Raw genomic sequence first — 25,927 nt, forward strand, 5'->3', positions numbered from 1 at the left:
ACATACCATGGGAGCATCAAGTCTAATACATTCAAAATAAAATATTGAAATGAATGGGGACCCACCTGAAATTGACTCGCAACCCACCTAGTGGGTCCCGACCCACAGTTTGAGGAACACTGCTGTATCTCACAGCAGCCCACCAGATGCCTCAGGGAGCACACAAGACCCTGTGGGGAGATACTTGCATCTCACTGCCACCTCCCTCCATTTAGCATTCTGTTTACCCTCACACGCCCCAATGAAGACACCACTTGGGTTTAACTTGGGCCACTTTATTAAACACAGTGAACAATTTTTAATGCATGAAACTTACTGGACATACCTTCCCTCCCTCACCAGTCTGGGGTAGGTGAAAAAAAACCTGCCATTCACAGCTAATTCAAAGAACAGGAAAAAAAAATTCCTACTCAGACCTCATGATGAGCAGCCAGTTAATCTCAGATTGTACATACCCATCATGGCTTGTAACCTGTGATGGAGTTTTCCTCCAGAAGACTGTCCAGTTTAAAGGCATCCAGGCCAGATGCCATTGGCACCAAGTAGGCAGGGAGATGCTATATGGAGCTGTGGCATCTCTTTTTTCCCTGCTTCTTCATCCAGCAGTCCTTTTACACATCCTGCACTCTCTCTTAAGTACCATAATTAACACAAGACAGTGGCCATAGTTTAGGTGACCATATGATTTATTGTCCAAACTGGGGCACTTTGAGAGTAAAAAAGCGTGCTAAAAATGAAATAATAAAAAGTAATTGATCAATTAAAATAGGTTATAATTAATATATTTTTATATTGACCTCTCCAAATGAATACAGCCTACACCAAAAATTCCCACCCAAACAATTAAGAAGTTAATTAAAGGTTTAAACCGGATTGAAAAACAAACCCCTAAGCCTGACAGTTCATTAACAAAACCAAGCCCCTAATTAGAATTAGAATGCAGCAGAGCAGAGCTAATATGCAAAACAATATAAATGCCTGAACCCAGATGTGCAGCTAGAGGGGGTGCAAAGCCCTAAGTTTCGCCTCCTTTTTGCTCTTGCCTCCATGTTTTGCTCTTTGGAGCCTGGAATGGTGAGGCTCCCTGCAAAACTTAGTGCTTTGCACCCCTTCCAGCTACGCCACTGGGAGGGAGTCAACATTAGATCACAAATCTCACAGAATGGCTTTGCTGGGGAGTTGTTTGTGCAGCTCTCTTTATCTTTGGACATGGAGTGACCACACAATCAAGTCATTCTCTTCTCAGACACCTGTGAGGTTTCTCTCTCATTTTTCTAATTGCCAAATTGCTTCCGAGTCAAACATTGCTCATGTACAGAGGACAAGAAGTCCCGCATCTTCTGAACAACTCCCCCCCCACCCTGCATGTAGAAAAACAGGGAGGATTTAGCAAATGCTAAATCAATTAGGACTCTGGAACAGGGTGACCAGATACAATGGAGGACAGGGAGCCTATACCTTTGGGCAGGTGCAGATTTTTAATTCCTTCCATATTGAGCTGCACCTGCCCAAATTCCCTCTTCTAAACAAAGGTCAAAGGTACAGGCACCCAGTCCTCCATTGTATCTGGTCACCCTGCTCCAGGACAACAGTCGCAACCCAGGCAAATCAGGACGTATGGCTCAGAATCCTTTTTGCTTGCTAATTACGAAGCTGTATGATCAAGACTGTGTGTGTTCCATGCAATACAATTCCATTCCATTCAGCTGGTGTCCTGATGAGAATCACGGTTTTCAATTTCTTGTTCATAATAACACTGAGAAAGTATGTGTGGTGCTTGAGAACATCCTAGTGGCATGCTGGCAGTGGGGTGGGGGCTGGTCTCCTGCAGTGCTCCTTGGTCCTTTATGTGGCACCATCTTTTTCAAACTTTGAGAGCTGGATTAAAAATAGAAAGCATCTTTTATTCTTATGCATGAAAGGGTTTGCTCTAAAAATTATGGCAGAATAAGAACCATCCACCCTTAGAAGAGCCCACCATCTATTTCCACATTCATTCATTCATGAGTCACTGTTACGTCTCCAAACAGGAAGGAAGCAAGTATACAGCAACCACTGGCAAAGCAAAGCCTCCTGGAGGGTGAGAAATTTTGCTCAGTGCTCCAGTCACACCAGATGCAGACAGTGGCGTAGCTAGAGGGGGTGCTTTATGAGCCTTTCCTCATAAGGAAGGTGCCCCAGCCCAGCAATCATCTTAGTCGCTCTCTTTTGCACCTTTTCCATCTCCGCTATGTCCTTTTTCAGATGTGGTGACCAGAACTGGACACAATACTCCAGGTGTGACCTTACAATCGATTTGTACATTATATGGCATTATAATATTAGCTGTTTTGTTCTCAATACCTTTTCTAATGATCCCAAGCATAGAATTGGCTTTCTTCACTGCCAATGCACATTGGGTCATCACTTTCATTGACCTGTCCACCACCACCCCAAGATCTCTCTCCTGATCCATCACAGACAGCTCAAAACCCATTAGCCTATATGTGAAGTTTTGATTTTTTGCCCCAATGTGCATGACTTTACACTTACTTACACTGAAACGCATCTGCCATTTTGCTGCCCATTTGCTGCCCATTCTGCCAGTTTGGATGATGCCCATTGGATGATGTGAGCAGTTTTGTTTTCATTCCCTTTCCTACTAATTCCTGACACACGGTCTGCCTTTTCCACAGCTGCTGTCTACTGCTTTCCTTGAGCTGGCCTCCACGGCCCCAAGGCTCCTTTCCCAATTCAGACTCCTCCTGTGTATATGTGAAATATATCAATGTGCATAATCTTGACATATCTTTATGTCAATTTCATTTGTCCCCTTGTCTGTTCAGCAAGAATACATTACGCAACATTCATTTGTATGCGCAAATACAGTTAGTTGGCCTATTTTCATCATATTGTAGGAGTTCCCTTGATAGGATTTTCTCACCAGAGAACGTAGATCCAGCAGACTGGGGTCTGATTAATAGCCTTCACTTCCCTTCTTCTCCTAGAGATGGGGGAACCTGGGGGGGTTTCCATCTCGTGCCTGGATCAACAGTTTCCTGGCAATCATGCGCAAGAAAGGGAAGTCTGATGGGGAGAGAATTATAAAGGGCCTGGGGGGCTCAGCAAGACCATAGAATACCATCCCACCCTTCAGCTGCAGAAGACGCTGTCCTCTTGGAGGTCAAGACTCTTGTAAGTAATTCCTCTATTCTCCAAAGAGAATCTGTGTTCCTGATTTTCTCAGGTCCACCTGCTCAAGCAGTCCACATGATTTGTTGCAGTGGCAGCCCTTCTAGGGGCACCAAGCAGCAGCCCCCATATTAAAGACCTCTTGCAATGTGGCAGGAAAGGCCAGGCTTGCAACCCTTGGACTGCACAAGGCGCTGGGTTTTGGTCAAGTGCTGTGGCTGGCATGTAGTGGGGGTGCACGCTGTCTCAGGGTGGTAGGCCCAGGCATAGCCTGTAAGGACCAGCCTCCCCTCAGGAATATTTGGGACCCTTCCACTTTTATTTGGAATGGAAAAACATCAGTGGCCTTTTGAATCCTGGAGAGAGTGATTACGGCTCGGGGCCGGGGTATTTGAGGGACCGCCTCCTTCCCTACATTCCTGCCCATGCTCTTAGATCATCTGGGGGGGCCCTTTTGACTGTACGCCACTAAGAGATGTGAGAGGGGCGGCAGCCAGGAAGAGGGCCTTCTCGGTGGTGGCCCCCGAACTGTGGAATACCCTCTCCTTAGAACTGAGAACTGCTCCCTCGTTGCTAACATTTCGGCGTGGACTGAAGACCTTTTTATTTCAAAAAGCTTTTAATTGTTGGCAGGCTGGCTGGTGTTCTTGCTTTTTATATGAAAATCCACGGGGTTTGTTTGTTTGTTTGTTTTTAGATTTTTTAAATTATTGTAAATTGTTTTTAATAATTGTTTTTAATGTTGTATTTTTAAAGTGTTATGAGCCGCCTTGTGTGCCCGTTGGGCAAAAAGGCGGGGTATAAATTAATAATAATAATAATAATAATAATAATAATAATAATAATAATAATAATAACAAGCAAACACCTGGAGACAGCAGCTCCTTGAGAAGCAGGCATGCTCTTGGTGAAGCTCTCTATTGTCCCTGAAGCAGGAGGGAAACTGACACATCTCAAGAGAACTAAGTCACTTGGTGTGTGATTTGATTCCCACAATTGGGGGCAGGCAGAAGGCCAGAAAGAGGCACTGCTGGGGGAGGAAGTCTCTGTTGCCAGCCTGCCGACGGTTGGGCTTCTCGCAAAGTGGGCTGGACTGGGTGGGCACCTCCTGTATTCCTCAGCACAAGTGTCTATACTCGGGATCGCTTGCCACGGATCAAGCAGTGAAGGGATTTGGAGTTGGACTCTTGCTTTGTGCATTTAAGTCATGGGGGTGGACCTCAGAGAGCCCAGGTTGACCAACACACACGACTGCAGCTCCTCACCCCTGCTCCGATCACTTCCCTGTTTCTCCGGCAGTCCGCCACCTTCCGTACTTTGGCATTAGCAGGTGTCACATCTTGCTATTTTGTGGAAGTGCCTGGGTGAGGAGAGAGACACACTGGAAGGCTGCACCTGTGGTTCTTACAGATGGTGATTTTACAGATTGTGTTATTGTTTTGGCCTGCTTGTAGGAGTGTTAGTACTTATGCAAAACGAAAAATACTAGAGCTGCAACCTCACTGTGATACTCCCATCTCATGGTCTGGAAGACACTCTCCTTGCTTGCAGATGCATGAAAGTTTTGTGTAGCTGCTCAGTGGTGAGGAACTCAGCACATGGGCAGAAGTTACAATGTCATATTTTCAAAACCTGAGCACTGGCACTGAACTCCAATTAACATTTATCTCTATCTGCGTAGCTAAAACAGGAATTTCTTTCATTTCAGGGGAAAGGACTGGTTTGTTGTTTGAGACGGGGACACACACACACACACACACACACACAGACACACACACCATGCAACAAGAAGCGTTTCTTTAAAGCCTTGATTTCTTTGTGTCTCCTTTTAAAAACTCACCTGCATGGATTCTAGGAGGGGTGGTGGAGGGATCATTGCACAGAACCCGCCTCGCCTCGCCATGCTTTTCTGCAAGAGTAGCTCTCAGCCAAAGTGCCAAATTGCAACTCCTGCCTGGTGGGAAGCTGCTGTCTGGTTGCCCCAGAAGCGTCAGCTGCGTTTTCCTGGCTGGTGCACACACAGATGGTGCAGACAATATCTTACCCTGAGACTGGTCCACCCATGACCAGTCTGGATTCCTTTGGAAGCTTTCCTGCTCCGTCTGGACAAGAGCAGAGCTGAAAAAATGAGGATAAAGAGCTCCTTTCCAGGCCTATTTCGATAGTAAACGTCTTTTCTGTGCCAGACTAAATTTGCTTCAGAGGAGATGCACCACAGAGCCATTTTGAGCCGGAACTTGTCAGAGAGCAACCTACTTGCCAACTGGTGCAGCTTCACAGAACTTGAAAAACGTCATTGCTTTGCCCTGCTTTGGAAAATGATTTTGGTTCAGGGCTGTGACCCACAAGAGTGCATTGTGGTTGTGCTGTAATCCATTGTGTGGTTCTACTTCTGTGCCCCCAGGTGACCCACAGGACTTGTCCACAGACCCTTTGCCTGCAGAAGATGTTCTGGCTCTTTGTCCTGCCTCTCTGCACTTCCGGCATCCAGGCTGAAGAAGTCAACGCAGGCCTGAAAGTCCAGGTGACCCAGAAGGGTTTGGAATTTGGTACGTATCTCACAACAGTCTGTCTGTACAGTGTAGAATGCTTGGCCTGGACCTCAAAGCCAACAAGGACTCCCAGGGAGCAGAAACAAGACAGACAGTTGCCCCAGAAACAGAGCTGTAGAACCCAGAAGAATCTCCCCAAAACGGGAAGTGACGTCCCAAGAGGCGAAGACCCCGTCACTTGCTACCCAGTCATTTGCATCCCTCTGTCACTGGGCAGCAAACTATGGAGCGCAAATGGGCAACAAACCCCAAGTTATGTGTCCTCAGCCTCTTCCTGAACTGACCTTTTTGCCTAGAGCTGAACTGAAACTCACAGGAACATCTCATTTTGTCAGGCTACTTCTGTATATAACACAACCAGACGTTTTCCTTCCCTGCAGGCATTCCTCCCTCCCAGCACATCACAACAGGGCCCACCCCTTGTTGCCCCCAGATACTTCCTCTGTTTTGTGTCTCCCTCCCCTGATCTTGGCTCTTTCCCCATTTACAGGAAGGCAACTTGGGATGCAGCTGGTGCAGTCAGTGCGGAAGAAGCAATTCCAGGACATCGAGGGCTCTTACAACGTCCCTCTCTTGGGGAATGTGCAATATTCTGTATCAGGGTGAGACAGAGCGCGACTCCCTTCCCTTCTCGGGACACGCCGCTGAGCACCTCCAGCAGAGTCTCCCCCCCCCCTGCCACTGCTCTGCATAGTTCTTCTTCAGTGGGTGGTTGTCTCCTTTGCCTTGCCCACTCCGAGCAATGCAGAGATGGAGGCTGCCCAGGCACCATTTTTCCAGGTCCAGCACAAGCACGCAACATGGTTCCTCCTGCCCCGTGGCAAGGGACATGCAGCCCAGCCCTGCGCTCTCTGGAGCTCCAGGCCTGGACAAAACACTCCTCTGCCCCATGCTTGAGCCTTGCCTTCAGACTGCCACTCTGGGTTTGTCAAGACAGATTCACAGTCCTGTCCTACAGGCACCTTCCACTGTCGGAATGAGCATTCCTTCAGCAGAATGCCCACACCGGCATTGCTGCAGCTGCAGTGACAACATGCGCAGTGGGACCACTAGTGTGAAAGGCTGGCAACTGTGTGTGCTCTGCTGGCATGCCCAGCCACCACCAGGGGAGGGGAGTTGGTGGGGGGGGGGATTGGGACGAAGAGAGGGAGGATCAGGGCAGGGATCAAGGTGACTAGGAGTTGTGTTGGGGAGGGGAGGGATTGGTGATTGGGCAGGGATTGGCAATGACACAGCCAATATCTTATGCCCCCCCACCTCGCCACACCCTCTTGGGTCCACTCAGGCTTGCACCAGCCAAAGAACTGGTGCAGATCCGAGTAATCCCACTGGGGACCACAGTGTGGTGATGTAAGAATAACCTCTCCATCTCTCCATGGTCATCAGTGCCTCTGTGTCCCACAGGCTGGCCAAGGATAGGATTGGGCTGTTAGTGCTTACTAATTGGGAGTAGTTACACATTAATTGGGTGGGTAATTTAGGAATGAGTTAGTCTTTATTAATTGGCCTGTTTCCAAAGTATCTGCTCAGTGACTTCTGAAGTTCAGTGGACTTTGCATGCTCCACCCTGTCAAGCCACCCATAGCAGAGAGTTACCCAGGACAGGGGCTCCAGATCTTTTTGGCTTCTTTGAGATCCACCCCTTATCTGCCCTGGCCCACCCCTGGCAGGCCCCATCCATGCCCCAATCTACTCCTGTTATCAACCTTACCCCTCCTGGGAGCATGTCTCAGAATTCTCAGGAGTGACAGGCAAGCCGACTTCAAAAGGGCTGCTCTGAAAGCAGAATGTGTGAGAGCCCCTTGGGGGATCAGGCCAGAGCTTGGGAAGCACATGCAGGAACAGGAAGGGAAGAACCTGGAATCTTGGACCTCTGGAGGAGGCACAGCCATCCAAAGTCTGACCACCACCTGCCACCCCAGTCTGTGGCCATGCCTCTACTCATAGAAGTATTCAATCAGGGAATGACCTTCTCTTGTCTCTCCATGTTTCTTTTTAGAATCTGGGTCAGCAAGCTTCAGGTGAACAACTCCACCATTGGCTTCTCTAAGGGGGCAGGTGTGAATCTCCGCATCCAGGATGGCCAGATAGGGCTCAACGGCAACTGGAAGTTGGCAGCATCCTTGGGGTAAAATCTGATGCTGTTAGAAATAACTTTGCAGCAGCTGAGCAGGGAGGAGTGAGTGCTTTGGTAGCCTCACCCCAGGAAAGGGAGAGAGAGGAGCGCTCTGAAGGGTCCAAATAATGGATGATTTCATGCAGGGAAAATGTCTGCATGGGAGCCCAGTGCCATTCATATGATGAACCTTCTTCAGGGGCACAGGAAAGAGTTTCAAGTGGCACAAACTCCTGCTAGGCGGGCTCCATTTGGGGGTAGAAAGGTGACCCTCTTGAATCTCATACCCCGTGACCCATGAGGTTCACCACAGCTAGTGGGAGTCCAAGAGACCCAGGATGGTGTGGTAGACCTGGAAGATCCGGGTTCAAATCCCCAATCAGCCACAAAGCTTCCTGGTGACCTTGGGCCAGTCAATATTTCTCAACTTAACCTACCTCGCAGGGTTATTGTTATTAGGACAAAAGGAGGGAAAGAAACCCTGAGCTCCTTGGAGGAGGAGCAGTAAAAAAATCTGAAAAAATAACCTGCACACAACAGATCCCTAAAAACGTAATTAGAAGGAGGAGAAGGGAAGAGAGAGGGGGAGGGAGGAACTCCTTGGAAGATGGGGGGAAATATGGTGTGAGAAGAGACATAGCCTGGGGGCAGGCTGTGAATGCCCTTGTGGTGGGGGTGCTGTTTTCTCCCATCAAACAAGCACTCTTGGCTGATGCTCAAAACCTCTGAAGGTGGAAATAACTAGAAGAAAAAAATCCCTAGTTGGGAAGGATCAGTCCAGGGGATATGGGAGAGGAGGCTGGAGGCTGATCTTAGGTCTCCAACAAACAGTACAGAAAGCAGAAAAAGCTTCATTCACACACACACACACACACACACACACCTCACAGCTCTCACAGAAAAGAGACACAGAGACTATCTCTAAGATCCCCACATTTTTTACCCAGGGAACTGGCTGTGCAAGGCCAAGGTGGGGTGGAGGACCCATCAACATTTTGCAGATTATGATCTGGAAGTGGCTTTCATCTGGTTGATGGAGCCACGACCCGTGAGCATCTCGCATGTGGGACATCTGCTCCAGTGAGTGGAATTAACCCTGAGACCCTTTCAGTTTCTCCAAATCCACCGTCATGCCAGGAGGATGCTCTGCAGGCTGGGCACAGTTGCTCTCCCTGCTCCATCCCGTAATCACAAGCAGTTTTTAACTCTCTGCCTCTTTTCCCAACAGAGAGGACAGCGGCACTGCTGACATCAATATACGCCAGCTGTCCCTCTCCGCTGTCCTTGGAATTGGCAGTGGGGACAGGGGCCATCCTCGGCTATGGTGCGCCAGTTGCCATTCCACCATTGGAGACATTGACTTCAAATTCTCTGGCAGAGCTAGGTAATCAGCTCTCTAATCCCTCTTTTCCCATGCACTGTCCATGTGCAATGCTCTGTACCGGGCACATAAGAACATCCCTACAGGCCTTGACTAGTGGTCTGTCCATTTCAGGGAAGTATCTCAGCTCAGTTATCTCCTTACTGGCTGTCTTTATTGACCACAACTGATAGATTAGCAATTTTCAACCACTGTGGCGAAGCACATTGGTGTGCTGTAAAAGATCCACAGGTGTTCTCTCGGAGTTTGTAGCACGGCACTGAAAATCACTGAAAAATTCTTCCGGGTTCTGCAGCTCTGTTTCTAGGGCAACTGTCTGTACTAACGAACTGTCTCTCTGCTTTGTCAGTGGAGGAAGAGGAACAAACAATTTGTTACTACAGATAGTTGCCCTAGAAACAGAGTTGCAGAACTCGGAAGAATCTCCCCAAAGATGGAAGTGATAGCACAAGTGGCCAAAACCATAGAGGTCAGTGTGCCATGAGAAGATCGCTGTGATAGATGGAAGGCTTTCTTCTTGGGTCTGGAGATGGCTGGCACACCTCCATCACTGTGATCCCTGCTGTTGAGGCAGTTTACGACTCAGTTTTGACTCATAACGGTAGAGTACATACTTGACATGGAGAGAGTCTCTGCATCTCTGCTTAAAAGAACTCAGGAGCTGGTAAAAGTATTTTCCTGAAGGTAGGAGGTCTGCATTATTAGAATGAAGGGCCAATCTGGTATGATATGAGGTATGTCCTCTAGTCACATCAACATGGTTAAGTTGAAGAGATCATCATCATCATCATCATCATCATCATCATCATCGTTTATAGCAGCACCTAAAATATACTAGACGCTGAATGTGACTAACAGCCCAATTCTATCCAACTTTCCAGCACCAGTGCAGCCAAGCCAACAGGGCGTGTGCTGCATCCTGTGGTGGGGGCAGTCATGGAGGCCTCCTCAAGGTAAGTTTGGGCTGCATCAGCGCTGGAAAGTTGGTTAGGATTGGCCTGTGAGATGCACAAGTCTTTGTCTTTAGTTCCGCAGTCCTGGATCCCTGAGATGAACTGTGCACATGTTGTAAGTCTGGCAGTCTCTTTGCAAGTCCAGAAAATGTTAAGACCTCCATTTGGAAACTGGCAGGTGTGTTGCTGAGACAAATGGTGAAGCAAGTTTTCCCACAGAAAAAGGTTGGAGGTCCCTACTGAAAACCTTCTCTATGGGGGGAGAACTTAACCCGGGATTAGTGCAAGAGAGAGATCATCATATGTGTGCAACACTGGCTTTGATGAACCCTTTTCAAACACTGTTTGGGATGAAGGTGTGCTCAGGATCTCCCCTGATGTTTGTTCTTCTTCACATACAGCTGGCTCTACAACATGGCGGCATCTGTTCTCAAGCGGTCCCTGCAATCAGAAGTCAATAAGCATGTGAGATTTTTGAGCATTTTGTATTGATTCGCCCTCCTTGGAACTTGATAGGAAGGAAGAGTGCTGGGTCTTGGGGTGGAGGCCTCTCCCTGCCCCAGCCAGCCATGTGGTTTATTGAGCTACTTAGTTCTCTGCCTATTTACTCAATTTCCAATTTCCAGCCTTTCCATCACTGCTGCCAAGCTCAAAGGTGCTTTCCAGGGATGCAAAACAAATTCAGTCCAGTGGCCATAAGGCAGGATAAAAATCTCCCTAAAAACCAAGAAAGAACAGAAAGCAAACTTCTTGCGAATGACTCAGACAGCAAATCAAAGCAAAGCTATGGAGCAGACCAGTGGCATAACTAGGGGGCTGCAAAGCACCAAGTTTTGCAGGGAGCCTCACCTTGGCATGCAAGCGGCCCCTCCCCCATCTTTTTGGAGCAGGGGGAGTAAAAATGGAGGTGAACGCTTGCACGCTGCAGTGAGGCTCCCTGCAAAACCTAGCGCTTTTGGATCTAGCTATGCCAATGATCCAACCCACTAGAGCACAGCACAAACCAGAGCAGTTACAGTTCTTTGGACCCTCTAGTGGAGAACCAGCCTCCTGAAAGTGGCAATTCAGTTTGCCAGTGTGCAACCTGCTCCTTTTCAGCTGGTGAGCTTGGAAAGGCTGCTGCATCAAGGAGACATTTGGGGTCTGTCCATCTGCCTGCCTGTCCGTCTTAACATTTGGGCTCTGTTCATTTCCAGGTGTGTTCTGAGTTCAAGAAAGGAAGTGCAGCTGTTGAGAAATTCCTGAGCGCCATGAATGGTACAAGAGCTGTAAATGGGGGGGGGGACTCCTGGGGGGGGGCTTTGAGGCCTCCTGTAGGAAGGGGAACAAACTCAATAAGAGAGCACCCTACTTCTCATCCAGAAGGTCCTGGTTCCAGTCCTTGGCATCTCCCAGTAGGCCTGGGAAAGACCATTGTCCAAAGACTGGCCAAGATTCTGGCTGGGGAGAAAACAGCTTCCTGAGTTCCTTGGGGATATTTCTCTGGGAAGTAGTGATGCGCTTCATAGTCTTTGTTTTCTGCAGTTTCAGTCTGGATCGACCCCATTGCAGAACTTGACTGCTCCATTGTGAACCAACCAGTGATCAGCGCAGATTCTTGCAAGGTGGATCTCAAGGTAATGGTGTGGGGGAGGGTTTTTTATTTTTTTAAACTCACTGCAGTGGATTGGTAAAAATTTTACCTGTCTCCTTGTGGAATGGAAAAATGAATGCCACTCAGTGGAAAATCATGGAGAAATTGCAAAGGGAGAATCATTTGATCTTGAGGACAAAGTTGTCAGCAAAACCAGTTTCTTCACAACTCTATCCTGCAGGGAGGATGGTCAAAATGGATTCAGATTGATAAAATGATGCATGATGGGCTATGGTAGAGATTTTTCCCTTTCACGACTCATACTACAGTCATCCAATTAAACTGATTAGCAATAATCAATTATTGCTAATCAATTTAATTGCAGGACAGACAAAAAAAAAAGACTGTGCACAAAGCAGAATTAGTTCACAGAATTCACTGCCAGGTGGTGTGGTGATGGCCGCGGACTTAGAGGTCTTTGAAAGGGATATAGTTAAAATCTCTGGATTTCCCTGTCTCAAAACAAGCTTATGGAGTCCTTTAGAATCGCTGCCTTTAGGGGCCAGCACTTGGTCTGTAATTCAGCGATTAAGCCCTTTCATCCCAGGAAGTGCCAGGTTAGATGAGAATCATGGGGGTGAAGATTGCAGTCCTGTACACTCTTGCCTGAGAGAAAGACCTATTCACTACAATGGGACTACTTATTTTCAAATAAATGTACTGTACTTATAATGGTAATTGTATATTTATCTATTTTATTAGCCACCTTGAGCACCCACAGATAGTGAGGTGTAATGCATAAAATAAAATAAATGTGTGTAGGCTTACGCTATCTAGGAAGTCATATCAGATTTCTGTTTATTTTCAGTGCTTGCACTGTACCTAATTGTCCTTGTGTTTTAAGAACTGTGTCTAGACCCCCACTACCTTTCTGCCTTATGCCTGTTTGCAAATGCTTGTGACCCCTTTGGTCTGCCATCCCTATTTTAATCAATGTTTGATCTCCTATTTTAACCTTTAACTAGTAGAAAGCAGGCTGCTTCATCCCAATGACTGCAAGTCCTCCACAATTTCACATGGCTTTGGGAATCCTGGGAACTGGGGGCTCCTGCCATGCATTTGGGAGGTGATCCAAGGTGACATCCTCTGTCTGGTGTGCCTTAGCGGTGGCAGCGATTACCACTGTTGTGTTTTGGAATAAGAGTTGCTTAAGGTGTACAAAGTTATGCAGGGGATGGATAGAGTGGATAGTTCTTTTCCCTCTCACTCAACACGAGAACCAGGGGACATTCACTAAAATAGGAGAGTTAGGACAGATAAAAGAAAATATTTCTTTTCTCAGCATGTCATTAGTTTGTGGAACTCCCTGCCACATGAAGTGGTGACGGTGTCTGGCCTAGAAGCCTTTAAAAGGGGTTGGGCAGATTTATGAAGGAAAAGTCCATCACAGGTTACAAGCCATGATGAGTATGTGCAACATCCTAGAAGCAGGCTGTGTCTTACATGCCAGATGCAAAGGAGTAGGAACAGGATGCAAGTCTCTTGTTCTTTTGAGGGCTCCCTGAGGCATCTGGTGGGCCACTGTGAGATGCAGGAAGCTGGACTAGATGTTTGGCCATATCAGTGGCCACTTCTGAAGCTGCCCCACATGACATAATCGGCCCCCTGGGGGAAAAAAAGGAGATGGGGCAAATGCAACTGTGGGACTCAGCCCCTCTGAGCATATGGAGTTGTTTGATTGTCCCCTTGACTGTCACCCAAGGCTTTTTCCCTTCTGGAAGAGGTTGGAGCCATTTTGTGAGAGCAGCCATGAGATAATCATTTTTCCTCCTCCTCCTGTCATTTAGGGTGAGTTCTTCAGAATTGGACAACTCCGCGCAAGTCCCCTGGTGCCTGCCCCCTTCCTCCTCCCTGACCGGCCAGACTCCATGCTGCTTCTCGGGATCTCTGAATTTGTGGCCAATTCAGCAGCCTTTGTGTACTTCACTGCAGGGGCTTTGCAGGCAAACTATACGGACAAGGAGGTAAGACTATTTGGGTGAGGGGAAAGCCCATCGCTTGATGGTACAGCCCCTGCTTTTAGGCAGGTTTAATTCCCAGCATTTCCACCTAAACAGGTATTGGGAATGAGCTGGAAAGATCAGCCTGTGTAGACAATGTTGGGCTGGATGGACCAATGGTCAGATGCAGTAGAAGGAAGGCATATCAATTCATGAGTTCGTGCTTCATGAGTTAATGTGCTTCAGTTAGATATTGGCCTGCAAGGGGCAGATTGGCTCTCATTCTCCTCTGTCTCTCTCAATATATCTGTGGCATTGTCCATTTCCTTCCCTAAGAACATAAGAACAGCCCCACTGGATCAGGCCATAGGCCTATCTAGTCCAGCTTCCTGTATCTCACAGTGGCGCACTAAATGCCCCAGGGAGCACACCAGATAACAAGAGAACTGCATCCTGGTGCCCTCCCTTCTGAAATCAGGAGGTTGCACATACACATCATGGCTTGTAACCCATAATGGATTTTTCCTCAAGAAACTTGTCCAATCCCCTTTTAAAGGCATCCAGGCCAGACACCATCACCACATCATGTGGCAAGGAGTTCCACAGACCGAACAAACGCTGAGTAAAGAAATATTTTCTTTTGTCTGTCCTAACCCTCCCAACACTCAATTTTAGTGGATGTCCCCTGGGTCTGGTTATGTGAGAGTGTAAAGAGCATCTCTCTATCCACTTTATCCTTCCCATGCATAATTTTGTATGTCTCAAATCATCCCCTGACTCATCCCCACCTGTCCTGCCTCTGTGGCCTGGATCTGCCCTTCTCCATCATCATTACTCATTCACTCCCCAGCCTTCTTCCCTGACCCCATCTCTGGCTCATCCACAGATGAGATTGCAGATTTCTGGACAGGACTGTTTCGTTCTCCCATTTTGTACAGCACCTGGCATGTCATAAGCTGCATAGTAGCAGGGTTCACAGCCTACCTGCCGGGCCTTGCTCCAGCAGTGATCCAGAGGCATAATTGTCCACCCTGGAGGGCTTATTGCCTCTGAATTTGCTAAGTCAGAAATGGAGCTCACCCTAAACATTCCCAGGAAGTGGGAGATTCATCCTTGAACCCAGGGCTGCCAGATAAAGAGTCTTTCAGTCAAGGAACCAATCAGCCAGTAATTCTGCTCTTAGACAGCCACATCAAAGAATGCAACAGGTCCAATTTGAAGCCGCAGGTCAGAATGTTACTTTTTTCAATATCTCCTGAGGATCAGGGCTCTGGAAAGTATGGGTCAGGCCCAGAGTATATAAGAGTGCAAAGGAATTCTCACTTTTGTTGGGACAACTTGTCTGCTGCCTCGGAGCTATCCCTGGTCCTGCAGGCTATATTTCCATCCCTGCTCCCTGAGCTAAACTACTTGCTTTTTCATGTCCTGATTGTTGTTGTCCCCTATTTGGTTGCCACCCAACTATAAAGTGATAATAGGATATTTGAGGTTAAATCCCCAACAGAATATAAGGGAATTAAGGTAAGTAGCGTGTAACTTGGCTATCACCAGCTCTTGTCACCTTCAGGATAAAAACATCTTTTTGTCTTTCCTGTTTTTGGTTTGGTAGAAAAGATACCTTTAATATCACACCTACATAATTGCCTTTCCATGAGTATGGCTTCACATCAGCTACAAAGCTGATCTCTAGAAATTATCACATCAAAGCTTATCTCTAGAAACCATTCCCAGTGCTAGCACTCAGTACCTGTGAGATGAAACATGTGAGATAGTAAGTACTTTGAAGCATGTGCAGAATTTCCAGCCTTCATCAATGATTCCAGCAACCGAAACCAATCCTACATACCTTGATATAAGTTCTAGGCAAGTTCAGTGTACATCTCATTTTAGAAATATAAAACGGCACTTTTTCTGCTGCTAAGAGGAGTAATTCCCACTTGTCTACAGTTGGCTGCCCAGAGGCCTTGGCAAACCTTGTGAGAGCCAGGTAGACAAGTGGGAATTACTCCTCTTAGTTTTCGCAGTAGTGGAAGTCTCTAGTTCTATATTATGCAATCTTTGCAAGATGGAAATGGAATTTCAGTGCTCTTAAAATATTGCAGGCAAGCATCTTGCATCTGGAGGGGCTCAACCATCCAAGGTGGGGTCCTATAATCCAACATCTGTGGCTGTTTTTGTTTCAGATTCCGAAAAACTTCCCTTTTCGCCTGAACACCAAGAGTGTGGGGCTACTCTTGCCAGAGGTGAGTGCAGAGATGTGACAGTCCAGAATAAAAAAAAAGGAACCATTTATGGATATCCCCTCCCCTGCAAAGATCTGAAATTGAAAAATGAAAAATTCTAAGAAAATGGTAAAAAAATCTCTTATAAAATACTTTCTCTTTTGAAATAATGTGTGAAATACATTTCAATCAATGCAGTCAATCCACACTGCTGCAAATCCTTAAGATCCAAGGTGCATAGGTACTGAGGATAGCTTTGCTGTTATCTTTGAGTGGGGCTGCAATCCAATACAGCAGTCTTTCTCAAACTGTGGGTTGGGACCCACTAGTTGGGTCGTGAGCTGATTTCAGGTGGGTCCCCATTCATTTCAATATTTAATTTTTAATATAATTAGACTTTATGCTACCATGGCATGAGACTGCATTGGGGAAATGTTACAGACCTGTATTTTAAACAGACTACTCTGTATATGCTTTTTAACAGTGATCATCAATAGGACTTACTCCTGGGAAAGTGTGGGTAGGATTGCAGTCTAGGATTGTGAAAAATTTTCCTGCTTGATGATATAATTTCCGGTCATGACATCACTTCTGGTGGGTCCTGACAGATTCTCATCCTAAAAAGTGGTTCCCGGTGCTAAAAGTGTGAGAACCACTGCTATGCAGTACACACTTACCTGGGAGTGAGTCCCACTGAACAGCGGGACATAATTCTGAGTAGACATGCTTAAGCTTGGGCTGTAGATGACTTTGCAAGCAATATTCCTGTGACTTGATGTAGGAATGTTGCAGAACGTCTTCAAGCACTTGCAGCAGGGGAGCACTCTGGGAGTCTGCCAAGCATGATGCCCCTGTGACAGGAGCCTTTGAACCACACATTTGCCTCCTATCCCCCCACCTCCTGTCACAATTGAAAGAAACTGATGACTTTCTGGACACGCGTCACACACACACAAGTTAAAAAACAGGAGTTGAAAAACTTGTTCCAGTTCGAACCACCGATTTGCTGGAAGCTTTCAAAGAGAACAGTCAGAAGCGATGGACTTCTCCATCAGTGACTGTGATAAGGGGATAAACGTGTCTTGTTATGTTCCCAGGTATATGTGGCAGACTGAAAGGAAGCAGGTTGGGAGTAAATAAGAGTTCAGAAGAGCTCATTTTTAATTTGCTGATAATGATGTTCTGCTACTGAAGAATTTATGCTTTAACCGAACACCCAAATTTATTGCTATTCAGTTACGCTAGAGGGTGTTTTCTGAGGCTTCCCTCTTCTGCTTCTGCATGAAACTGTCGGAAGTTTCATATTGTTTCGAAACCCAGAAAACAGAAAATTCCTTTTGTTTGCTATAGTGTTGGTGGTTTCTTAATGAGTGACTCAGTGGCAGTAGTGGAGCTAGAGGGGGTACAAAGCACTAAGTTTTGCAGGCGTCTGAACGTGCCATGCAAGGGGCCCCTCCCCTTCGGAGCCAGGCGTTTGCCTTCATTTCGCTCTTGCTGCTGGGAATGGCTCTGAAGGGGAGGGCTTTCTGCACAGCATGTTCAAAACTTACCTGCAAAACTTAGCCTTACCTTAGCAAAACTACTTAGCCTGCAAAACTTAGCGCTCTGCCCCCTCTCTAGCAACGCTACTGCTTCATGTAGACATGCAAGACAAGCAGGGTGGTGCAGTCACTGCAGAGTCTGGGATTAGACAAGTCTGACCTGAGTTCAGTTTCCCGCTTAGTCCTGACATTCTCTGGGTGGCAGCTGCTCCCTTTTAGCCAGAGTTCCCTCCCAGGACTGTTGTGAGGACAACGGATGAGGGGAAAGAAACCAGATCTGAGTTCATTGAAAGCTGGGCAGAGGAAACATGTGGTCAAGAATTCTCGATATATGATATCCTGTAAATTTAATATGCAGCAGGAGAGTGTATGCCCTCCCCTCCCCTAGAGGAGACAGAAGTATTGATTGAGCCTGCCATGGGGTAAGCCTCCATCCCATGTGGATGACTCTTCTTCTCTTTCCCTGGCAGCTGAAGCAGCTGTTTCCTGATATGCCCATGAAGGTTTGCATCGCTGCTCGGAAGCGGCCGGTGCTGAGCTTCCATCCAGGTGGTGTGGACGCGACTGTCTTTGCGTCAGTGGAAGCCTTTGTGGTCCTGCCCAATGCCAGCCTGGCCTCCGTGTTCCTGCTCAATATTGTAAGCACCAGGGATGGGGAGTGGGTGCTGCGGAGAGAGGGCTCTTTGGACCCCTGAAGTGGGAGCTTCTTGGACTCCTTGGAGTGCTCTCCTCTGCAGTGACATCAGGGCTTGCATAGGAGTTTCTAAAGATGGAAAAGGTGGGGGGGTGGGACACTTAGCCATGTGCTCAGGACACAGAAGTGTCCCGCTCCCTGCTGTCTCTCAAAATCTACATGAAACTGTTGGCTTGACAAAAAGGCAGCAAGGGTGGAGAAGTGGGTGGTCAGGGGTGGTCAGACCAAAGTGGGATTTCAGAAGGAAGAACTTGTAGGTGACAGTAGCATAGCCAGAGGGGGGGTGCAGTAAGTAAGGCAGGTGCCACGGCACGCCATGTAAGCAGACCCTCTCTCTCACAGTTGGAGCCATTTGGGGCAGTGCTGGCAAGGGGAGGGCTGCTTACATGTTGTGCTTCTGTGCCTGCTGTGCTTACTCTGCCACCTCACCTCTGGGAGATGAGAAGGCAGCTGGAGAGAGGGAGAGGGGCTAGTCCCGGCCGGGAAGGGCTTCAGCATTTATTGAGAGCATCCAGAGTTCAAGGCACTTAGCCAGCTAGATAACCACTGCAGGCCAGCATTACTATCTCTGCAGAGCAGAGGAGTTGGGGTTGTGATTGTTGACTGTGGCAGAGAGGAACTAGAAGCCTTCTAGAGCACAGCTTACAATCTCAGCCACTGCTTTAGGGAACAGGACACTAGAAGAGGCAGAGGAGGGCAGGTGAGACCTGGCCAAAGTTGAGACCTGGCCTGGAACCTTCACAGCATCAGTATGGATCACAAGCTCTCCAAGGGGCCCCCCTTGTGACCTAAGAAGAGCCCTGCTGGATCAGAACTAGGGTTCCTTGCCCAGCATCCACTTTTCCACAGTGACCAACTGGATGCTTCTTGAAAGCCCAAAAACAGGGCCTGAGGCAACAGCTCGCTCCCACCCTTATGCTCCAGCTGCTTTAAGGCATAGTGCCCCTAAACATGGAGGTTCCATCATGACTAGCAGATAAATCTCTCCTCTTCTAGTCCCTTTTTAATCCTAGTGGCCATCACAATATTTTGGGGCTGGAAATTCCCTAAGCAAGCATTGGGTGTAGGGCTGGCCCATCCTTGAGGCCAACTGAAGTGGTCGCCTCAGGCAGCAGTTCAGTGGCGGCTGTTCCTCTCTGCCTTCTGCCTTCTGGCCTCTGCTTCTCCTCCTTCTCCCACTCTCTGGATTGAAAAGGGAAGAGGGGGCCGAAGAGGAAATGGGGAGGAGAGGAGAGTGCTGAACTGGAACACTGAAGAGTGGGGCGGGGGCAGAGACTGGCTGATCAGGAAAAGAGGAGCAGCACTTGGCAGGCCAGGGGTCAGGAGGTCTTTGCATTGCCAGTTGCAAGAGAAACCTGCCTGGCTAAGTTCTCTTCTGATTCATAGGATGGCAACTTCACAGGACAATTCCTCCTTGAACCAGGCCGCCTTGGGAACTCTGTCGGCAGGGCTGGAGGCTCACTGGCCCTGAAAGAGTGAGTTACTCTGCTCTATGTGCCTCCCTCTTGCACATATGTACCACCTTAGCGCTCCCCATTGATTGTCACAGCAATGACTCAGCTTTCTTTCGCCCTGACTCACCCCTGCCTCCACTCACTTGTCTTCTCTGGTTGTCCCACAGCTTCCACCTGTCGCAGCAGCAGTCAAGCATTGGCAAGATCCAGGTGGGCAGGACGTGGATAGAGGGGATGTGTGAAGAGGAAATGATGGAGTGGGCTTGGAGTGGAAGTGGGAGAGTCTCTGCCCTTGGTTCCAGTGTATCAGTGCTGTCCTCGGCCCTCTGACTGGGCCTGTCTGCACTCAGCCCTGGCTGTGGACCAGAAACTCAATTTCTGATTAGCTGACTGACCAAGTGATAAGTGCTGAGGAGAGGGAGCTTCAGGAATGAAGCAGTGAAGGGAGAAATGTCCTGAGGGACCTCGCCTCGGTTCCCCACTCATCAAGATGGTTTTTGTGCCCTCAATTGAACTTTAACACAGAAGGCAGGTCCCTGCCCCAAGGTGCACCCAATCTAAATATAGGCAGGAAGGGATGGGGGGTGGGGACTGGGAGAAGAGGTGAAGGAGATAAATTTGTTTCGTGTACATGCACTTGGCCTTCGCTGCAATAAGGGCTAGTGCCAAAGTCAGGGCTGGTGTGACGTTGTTTCAGGTCCACCATCTCTGTGCTTAAAAATCCCTCCTTTCTGTTCTCCTCACGTGCTGCTGTGAGACCTGGAAGTGCAGAAATTTCATGGCAGGGTGCATAAGGAGGTCAATGAACTGCTTCTTGCTCAGTGCGCAGAATGGAGCTCAGCACAGCTTGCCTTGGTGACTGGCTGCAGGGAGGTGGTGATAGCAGACTTGGAGTAAAAGGCACCCTGAATCTGCAGCCCTCCCCCCCCCCCAGGCCCCTGCAGATGCAGCCCACTGCAGGTGGCTGCACAGATGAACCAGCACTGGCCAAAGTCTGCTACAGAAGCGTTGACCAGGAGGAGAGACTTGAAGGGAATAAGAGAGGAGTCCCGCGGGTGGTCCTGAAGGGGGTTCCAGGCAGAAGGGGTAGCCAAGGAGCATGAACAGCAGAGCCGTTTGAGGGGGCAGGATGCCTGAGGTCCCTGAGGCTGATTGGGTGCCTAAGTTGGTGGTGCCAGAAGAGAAACCAGCCCTGGCAGGAGCACAGTAGGGTATGCGGGCAGAGGCAAGGAGGCCTTGAGGGTTGAGACCAAAGTTTGGCCCGAACCTGAGAGTGGATGAGCGGCAGGGTAGGGGCTTAAGGAGGGACATGACATGAACAGGGCAGTGAGAGAGGTACGTGATTTGATGGCAGAATGTTGATGTAGGCGAGGGGCTGCAGTAGGAGGCTCGGGAGAGGAAAGGTACAGTAGCCCAGACGAGAGATGACTGGGAGAGGCAGCATGATTTGGTGATCAAATGGGGGTGGGTCAAAGGTAAAAAGCTTTGGGTAGGCTTGTCAATAGAAAGGGGGGAAGCACAAGGGGGGACTTGGGGAAAGGTGAGATGTTCCTCTGAGACAGAATGTACTGAGTGTGTGCTGATGATGTATCCAAACAGAAGTGTTAGACAGAAAATTAGAGAAGTGAGACTGGAGGAGGGAAGAGAATTCTAGGGGGGAGCACTGTGTCATCATTGCACAGATGGCACTGAATGCCGTGGCATTTGAGGAGGTCACCCAGGGACACTGTGCGGAGAGAGAATGACCATGGGCCAAGAGTGGGTCCCTGAGGGACCTTGGGAGAGAGGGGAATTCCAGGGAGAGTTTCTCCCTCGATGGAATCCTGCTTCCAGCCTGACAGATGACATGGACTTCTGGTTAGCCTGCCTCAGCTCCCCGCCCCATGAGTGAAGATCTCCTTCACCTCTCACATTTTATGCTAACCAGCTGTTTTTTTGCTCTGCAGACAACCTTTCTGGAGAAGGTGCTGAAAGTGGTCCTGCAGCTGACACTGACAAGAGTCAACCGTAAGTCCAGAGGAGCTGCCCCGCCTGCCTGCTGACACTCGGGGAGGGGGGCTCCCTTCCTATGCCTCCTTCCCCCCTCTCATCCTTTGTTATCTTTAGGACGTCTGAAGAAAGGACTTGCTCTTCCCAACGTCTACAATGTCAGTCTGGTGCACCCCACAGTCACCATGTCCCAGGTACCTGCCTCTCGCTACTCATTTCTGAAAGACAGGTGCAGAGGTGTGCTTCCGCTATGGTCCTGCTGCCTCCTCTTCAGGCCTGGCGCACAGTACTGTCTTCCATGGCATTACCAGAATATCTGGAAGTGCAGGGGGCAACAATTCCTTCTCAGGCATCCTACTTTCCAGTGTTCTTGTCGCCCACTCTTGGTTTCCAAAGCAATGCCAGCTAAATAACCCTTTCCTATAAGACAGGGGTCGGCAGCCTACAGCCTGTGGGCCAGATCCAGCCTGCCACCCAAAGTCATCCAGCCTGTGTGGAGCTCAGCTTAGGAGGAAAAGCTTCCTGCCTAATTTGCCACAGGCTGCACAGGGAATGGTAGAGCTGCCTGCCCAGGTTCAGGGAATGCTTGTGACCCACATTCCCTTCCAATGCCCAGCAAATTGGGTGGGAGGCTTCACCTCCCAAGCCAAACTCCGTGCAGCTGCTTTCAGAAGCTCAGCAACCAAGAAGATGGTGCTGATGTGAGGACGTTGCCAAATGTCTGGCCCCTTTGCCCAAAAAAGGTTGCTACCCCTGCTGTAAGAGATTCTCCTGCCCTGAGCCCTGTGTGAGAAGCAAATGTTCAGAGTGTTGGATGTGGATTACAGTGAACCCTCAACTTGGTGGACTGATTGGGGGGGGGAATAGAAGTGCCTGTTAAATTTGAGCAATTTTTCCCTCCCCCATTATTCCATTAAACTATAGAAAGCTCCCTGGGTGCTGCGGTTCTGCTCTGCTTTCACAGGGAACTGTCTGCAGGGCTGCCACTCTGTGGCGGAAAGTGGCACAGCAGCAGTGCCAACAGTCAGTCAGTCTGGGAAGGGGCTCCAGGATAGACTTATCTGCCTTCCAGGGCCCCCTCAGTGGTGGTACTGCAGCTCTCTTTCCAGTCTGGAGTAGGGCCCGCTAGGCACAGAGACATGCTTTCTGCAGCCCTGAGGCTGCTCTGAGCTAACTTCTCAGTCCTAGAGTGCCCTGTGTGAAGGCAAGAAGGAGAGACACAGGGCCGGTACCGGTGCCAAAGGAGTAGTCAAGCCCCCTCCTACATTCCATTGCCTTGTTGAGTTCCATTGTCACAGCCACAGGGTAGGGAGGGGGCGGAACAGAGAGGATGATGGGTGGGGAGGAGGGTAGATCGAGGCTGGGAATAGGTTGGTATGGATGGCAGCCGCACTGCTGATATTGTATCCCTCTTTCTGGCCTTCATCCACATTCTGGGTCCATGCAGACTTGCTCCAGACATTGCTGGAACAGGCTGAAGTAGACCCAGCAGGGCAGTGAAGACTTACCCTGGGGCAGGGGAATAAATGTTGTCTTACCTCAAGGAGGCCTTTGTGGCTCAAAACCCCAAGGGATACAGATCACGCCACGTTGGTGCGGCTGCATCGGAGCGCAGGGAGTTAGGTAGGAATGAGTTGTCTGGTGCTTTATGACATGAAATGAGACGACAAGCTTCTTATTTAGAATGTAGAAAACACTCTTCAGAAACAAAGTATATAGAAGCCTGATTGCAAAACCATTTGGAAGGGGGGGGGGGGAGAGAGAGAGATGTGCAAGGATGGTGCCAACTTTTGCCTTTTTCCTTTCTCTTCTCAGGGCTTCATGCTAATAGCAACAGATCTGAACTCGCACCCACAAGGGGCCATCTAACTGCTGCAGGCAGCAGAAGGACAAGGGTGTGCAAATGCAGGTGACTTCTACTTCCACTCCAAGGCTGTCCTCTGCAGAGTCTCATTCAGGAACACAAATCTAATTGCTGCTGGGGTCACCCTGGACAGGGATGACTTGACATATTATGGAGGGAAGAACTCCAACAGAAATTCCTTGACCCTTCCCAGGAAACATTGGGCTCATCATGTGATGGCAAGGAAGACAGCAGCCGGCACAGACATTGGCCAGAGCTTCTGGTGCTGGGAAATACGTCACCAACTTTCAAAACCAAAACGGAGATGCTGGGATAATGTGATTTCTCCACTAGCACAGCCATTGTATGAAAAGGTGGACTCTGGCTGACAGTTCTGATGGTTCCATAGCTGTGCATTGGACAGTACCTGTAACATCATCACCAGCAGAGACAAAGGTTTCTCTGTCTGTTGGTGATTTCATTCTATGAGTGCTACCAAACTCTGTTTTGTTTTTTTTTTACTTTTTGCAAGTAGTGCACAAGCACTTTGAACACAGATCCCATTTTGAACATGTGCCATCTTCTGGGCCTGCCCCACCTAGATCATTCATCTGCAGATGTATGCGCACTGCTGTTTGGGTGGATGAGAAGACCTGTGGGTACTCCAGTGTGGCACTGGAAGAATTGCTTCAGCTGTCTGGTGTAGCAGCTATGATACAGTGGACTGGCAGACCATAGAAGCTGGACTAAATGGGCCCTGGGCCTGATCCAGCATGGCTCTTTTCCTGTTGTTTGGGGTCTAATGTATCTTGGGCCAGGGGGTGGTTCCTCACGACAAGGAGTGTTGGTGAGGCTGTCCTCCCCCCCAAAAAACTGTTCCCAGTTGCCCTAGATAGCTGTAGGCCAGCGCCCAACTTGCTTAGTTTGGGCAAAGTGTTGGAGTGAGTAATGGTATCTCACATGGTTTTTCCTTTTATACGTTTGACCTCCTCTTGCTGTTGTCCAGCGCATCATCTGGCTGAATGGGGCCAAAAAAACCCTGACCCCTCTTGTGCTGACCGTTGTCATCATTTTAGTCTGTGCAACTCTGGACTCTCCTTTTTCATCTCCTTAGTGATGAGGTCGAAATGGAGAATGCTGAAACAGATCAAGAATGGGATGAATATTCCTCATTAAAAGGGGGGGGGTTAATACTGCTGCTACCTCCACATTTTGTCTAGTCAGAGAGATTGGGACTGACAGTGTTAAATCTAGTCAATGTTCATAGGAACAGGTCTTCCCACAGAGCCCTGGACTGCAGAAGTTCTGGTCAAATAAACCAGCTGCATTTCTGTTTGATGTTTTTGGCTTTTGAAGACGTGCCAGGTCATAAACCATGTTGGGGGTTTTCAAACTGAAGAGCACAACACAATATAAATAAAGAGCATTCCAGTGATTAACATGAGAATGAACTACATTATTAGCATGTATGCTCAGAATTCTACAAAATGTCACCTAATTTATGATTTTGCTTAGTTGTCCTCTATAGACAACTACTTCTCCTTTACAGCCCATCCATTGAGGGAGATGTTTGTTACCAGCTTGGGAGAGGGTCTGCAGAGCAGTGGCACAGCTAGAGGGAGTTCAAAGAGTTAAGTTTTTCAGGGAGTTTTGATGTGTATGCGCAACCTCCTGATTTTAGAAATGGGTTATGTCAGAATGCCAGATGCAAGGGAGGGCACCAGGATGAGGTCTCTTGTTATCTGGTGTGCTCCCTGGGGCATTTGGTGGGCCGCTGTGAGATACAGGAAGCTGGACTAGATGGGCCTATGGCCTGATCCAGTGGGGCTGTTCTTATGTTCTTAAACTACAATTCCCAGGAAGCCTTGCAGGTCTTGTTATCTGGTGTGCTCCCTGGGGCATTTGGTGGGCCTCTGTGAGATACAGGATGCTGGACTAGATGGGCCTATGGCTTGATCCAGTGGGGCTGTTCTTATGTTCTTAAACTACAATTCCCAGGAAGCCTTGCAGGTCTTGTTATCTGGTGTGCTCCCTGGGGCATTTGGTGGGCCGCTGTGAGATACAGGAAGCTGGACTAGATGGGCCTATGGCCTGATCCAGTGGGGCTGTTCTTATGTAGCATGCAAGGGGCCCCACCTCCCCTTCTTACACCTCTGTTCTGCTCGCGCCACTTGGAATGGCTTCGAGGAGGAGGGGCCCCTTACACACTGCGGTGAGGCTCCCTGCAAAACTTAGTGCTTTGCACCCGCTCTAGTTATGCCACTGCTGCAGAGCAAGGGGGGGGAAGGGAATAGCCACATAGTGGGTTCTAAAATTCTGAGCAACAGGGAAGGGCCCTCAGCTCAGTGGTTGGGCACATGCCTTGTAAGTGAACAGTCCCAGATTCAATCCCTGGCATCTCCAACTCAGATGTATTAAACAACTCAGTTGTATTATAG

General features: G+C 48.6%; 1 protein-coding gene across 1 annotated transcript in view; it reads left to right on the forward strand.

Moving 5' to 3' along the window:
• The window catches only part of LOC136648619 (bactericidal permeability-increasing protein-like), a 29,555-nt gene extending 6,040 nt beyond the window's left edge, over window positions 1-23,515 (forward strand). The window contains exons 3-17 of the mRNA XM_066624740.1: window positions 5,576-5,720; window positions 6,214-6,325; window positions 7,723-7,851; window positions 9,068-9,223; window positions 10,575-10,638; window positions 11,370-11,430; window positions 11,698-11,789; window positions 13,594-13,770; window positions 15,930-15,989; window positions 17,980-18,147; window positions 19,590-19,678; window positions 19,825-19,867; window positions 21,604-21,664; window positions 21,764-21,840; window positions 23,462-23,515. Of these exons, the coding sequence (XP_066480837.1) occupies window positions 5,576-5,720; window positions 6,214-6,325; window positions 7,723-7,851; window positions 9,068-9,223; window positions 10,575-10,638; window positions 11,370-11,430; window positions 11,698-11,789; window positions 13,594-13,770; window positions 15,930-15,989; window positions 17,980-18,147; window positions 19,590-19,678; window positions 19,825-19,867; window positions 21,604-21,664; window positions 21,764-21,840; window positions 23,462-23,515 (1,488 nt within the window). The remainder of the gene's footprint in view (window positions 1-5,575; window positions 5,721-6,213; window positions 6,326-7,722; window positions 7,852-9,067; window positions 9,224-10,574; window positions 10,639-11,369; window positions 11,431-11,697; window positions 11,790-13,593; window positions 13,771-15,929; window positions 15,990-17,979; window positions 18,148-19,589; window positions 19,679-19,824; window positions 19,868-21,603; window positions 21,665-21,763; window positions 21,841-23,461) is intronic.
• The last annotated feature ends 2,412 nt before the right edge of the window (window positions 23,516-25,927 follow it).

This window comes from Tiliqua scincoides, chromosome 4 (genome assembly GCF_035046505.1).
Source record: "Tiliqua scincoides isolate rTilSci1 chromosome 4, rTilSci1.hap2, whole genome shotgun sequence".
Classification (NCBI taxonomy): Eukaryota; Metazoa; Chordata; class Lepidosauria; order Squamata; family Scincidae; genus Tiliqua; species Tiliqua scincoides.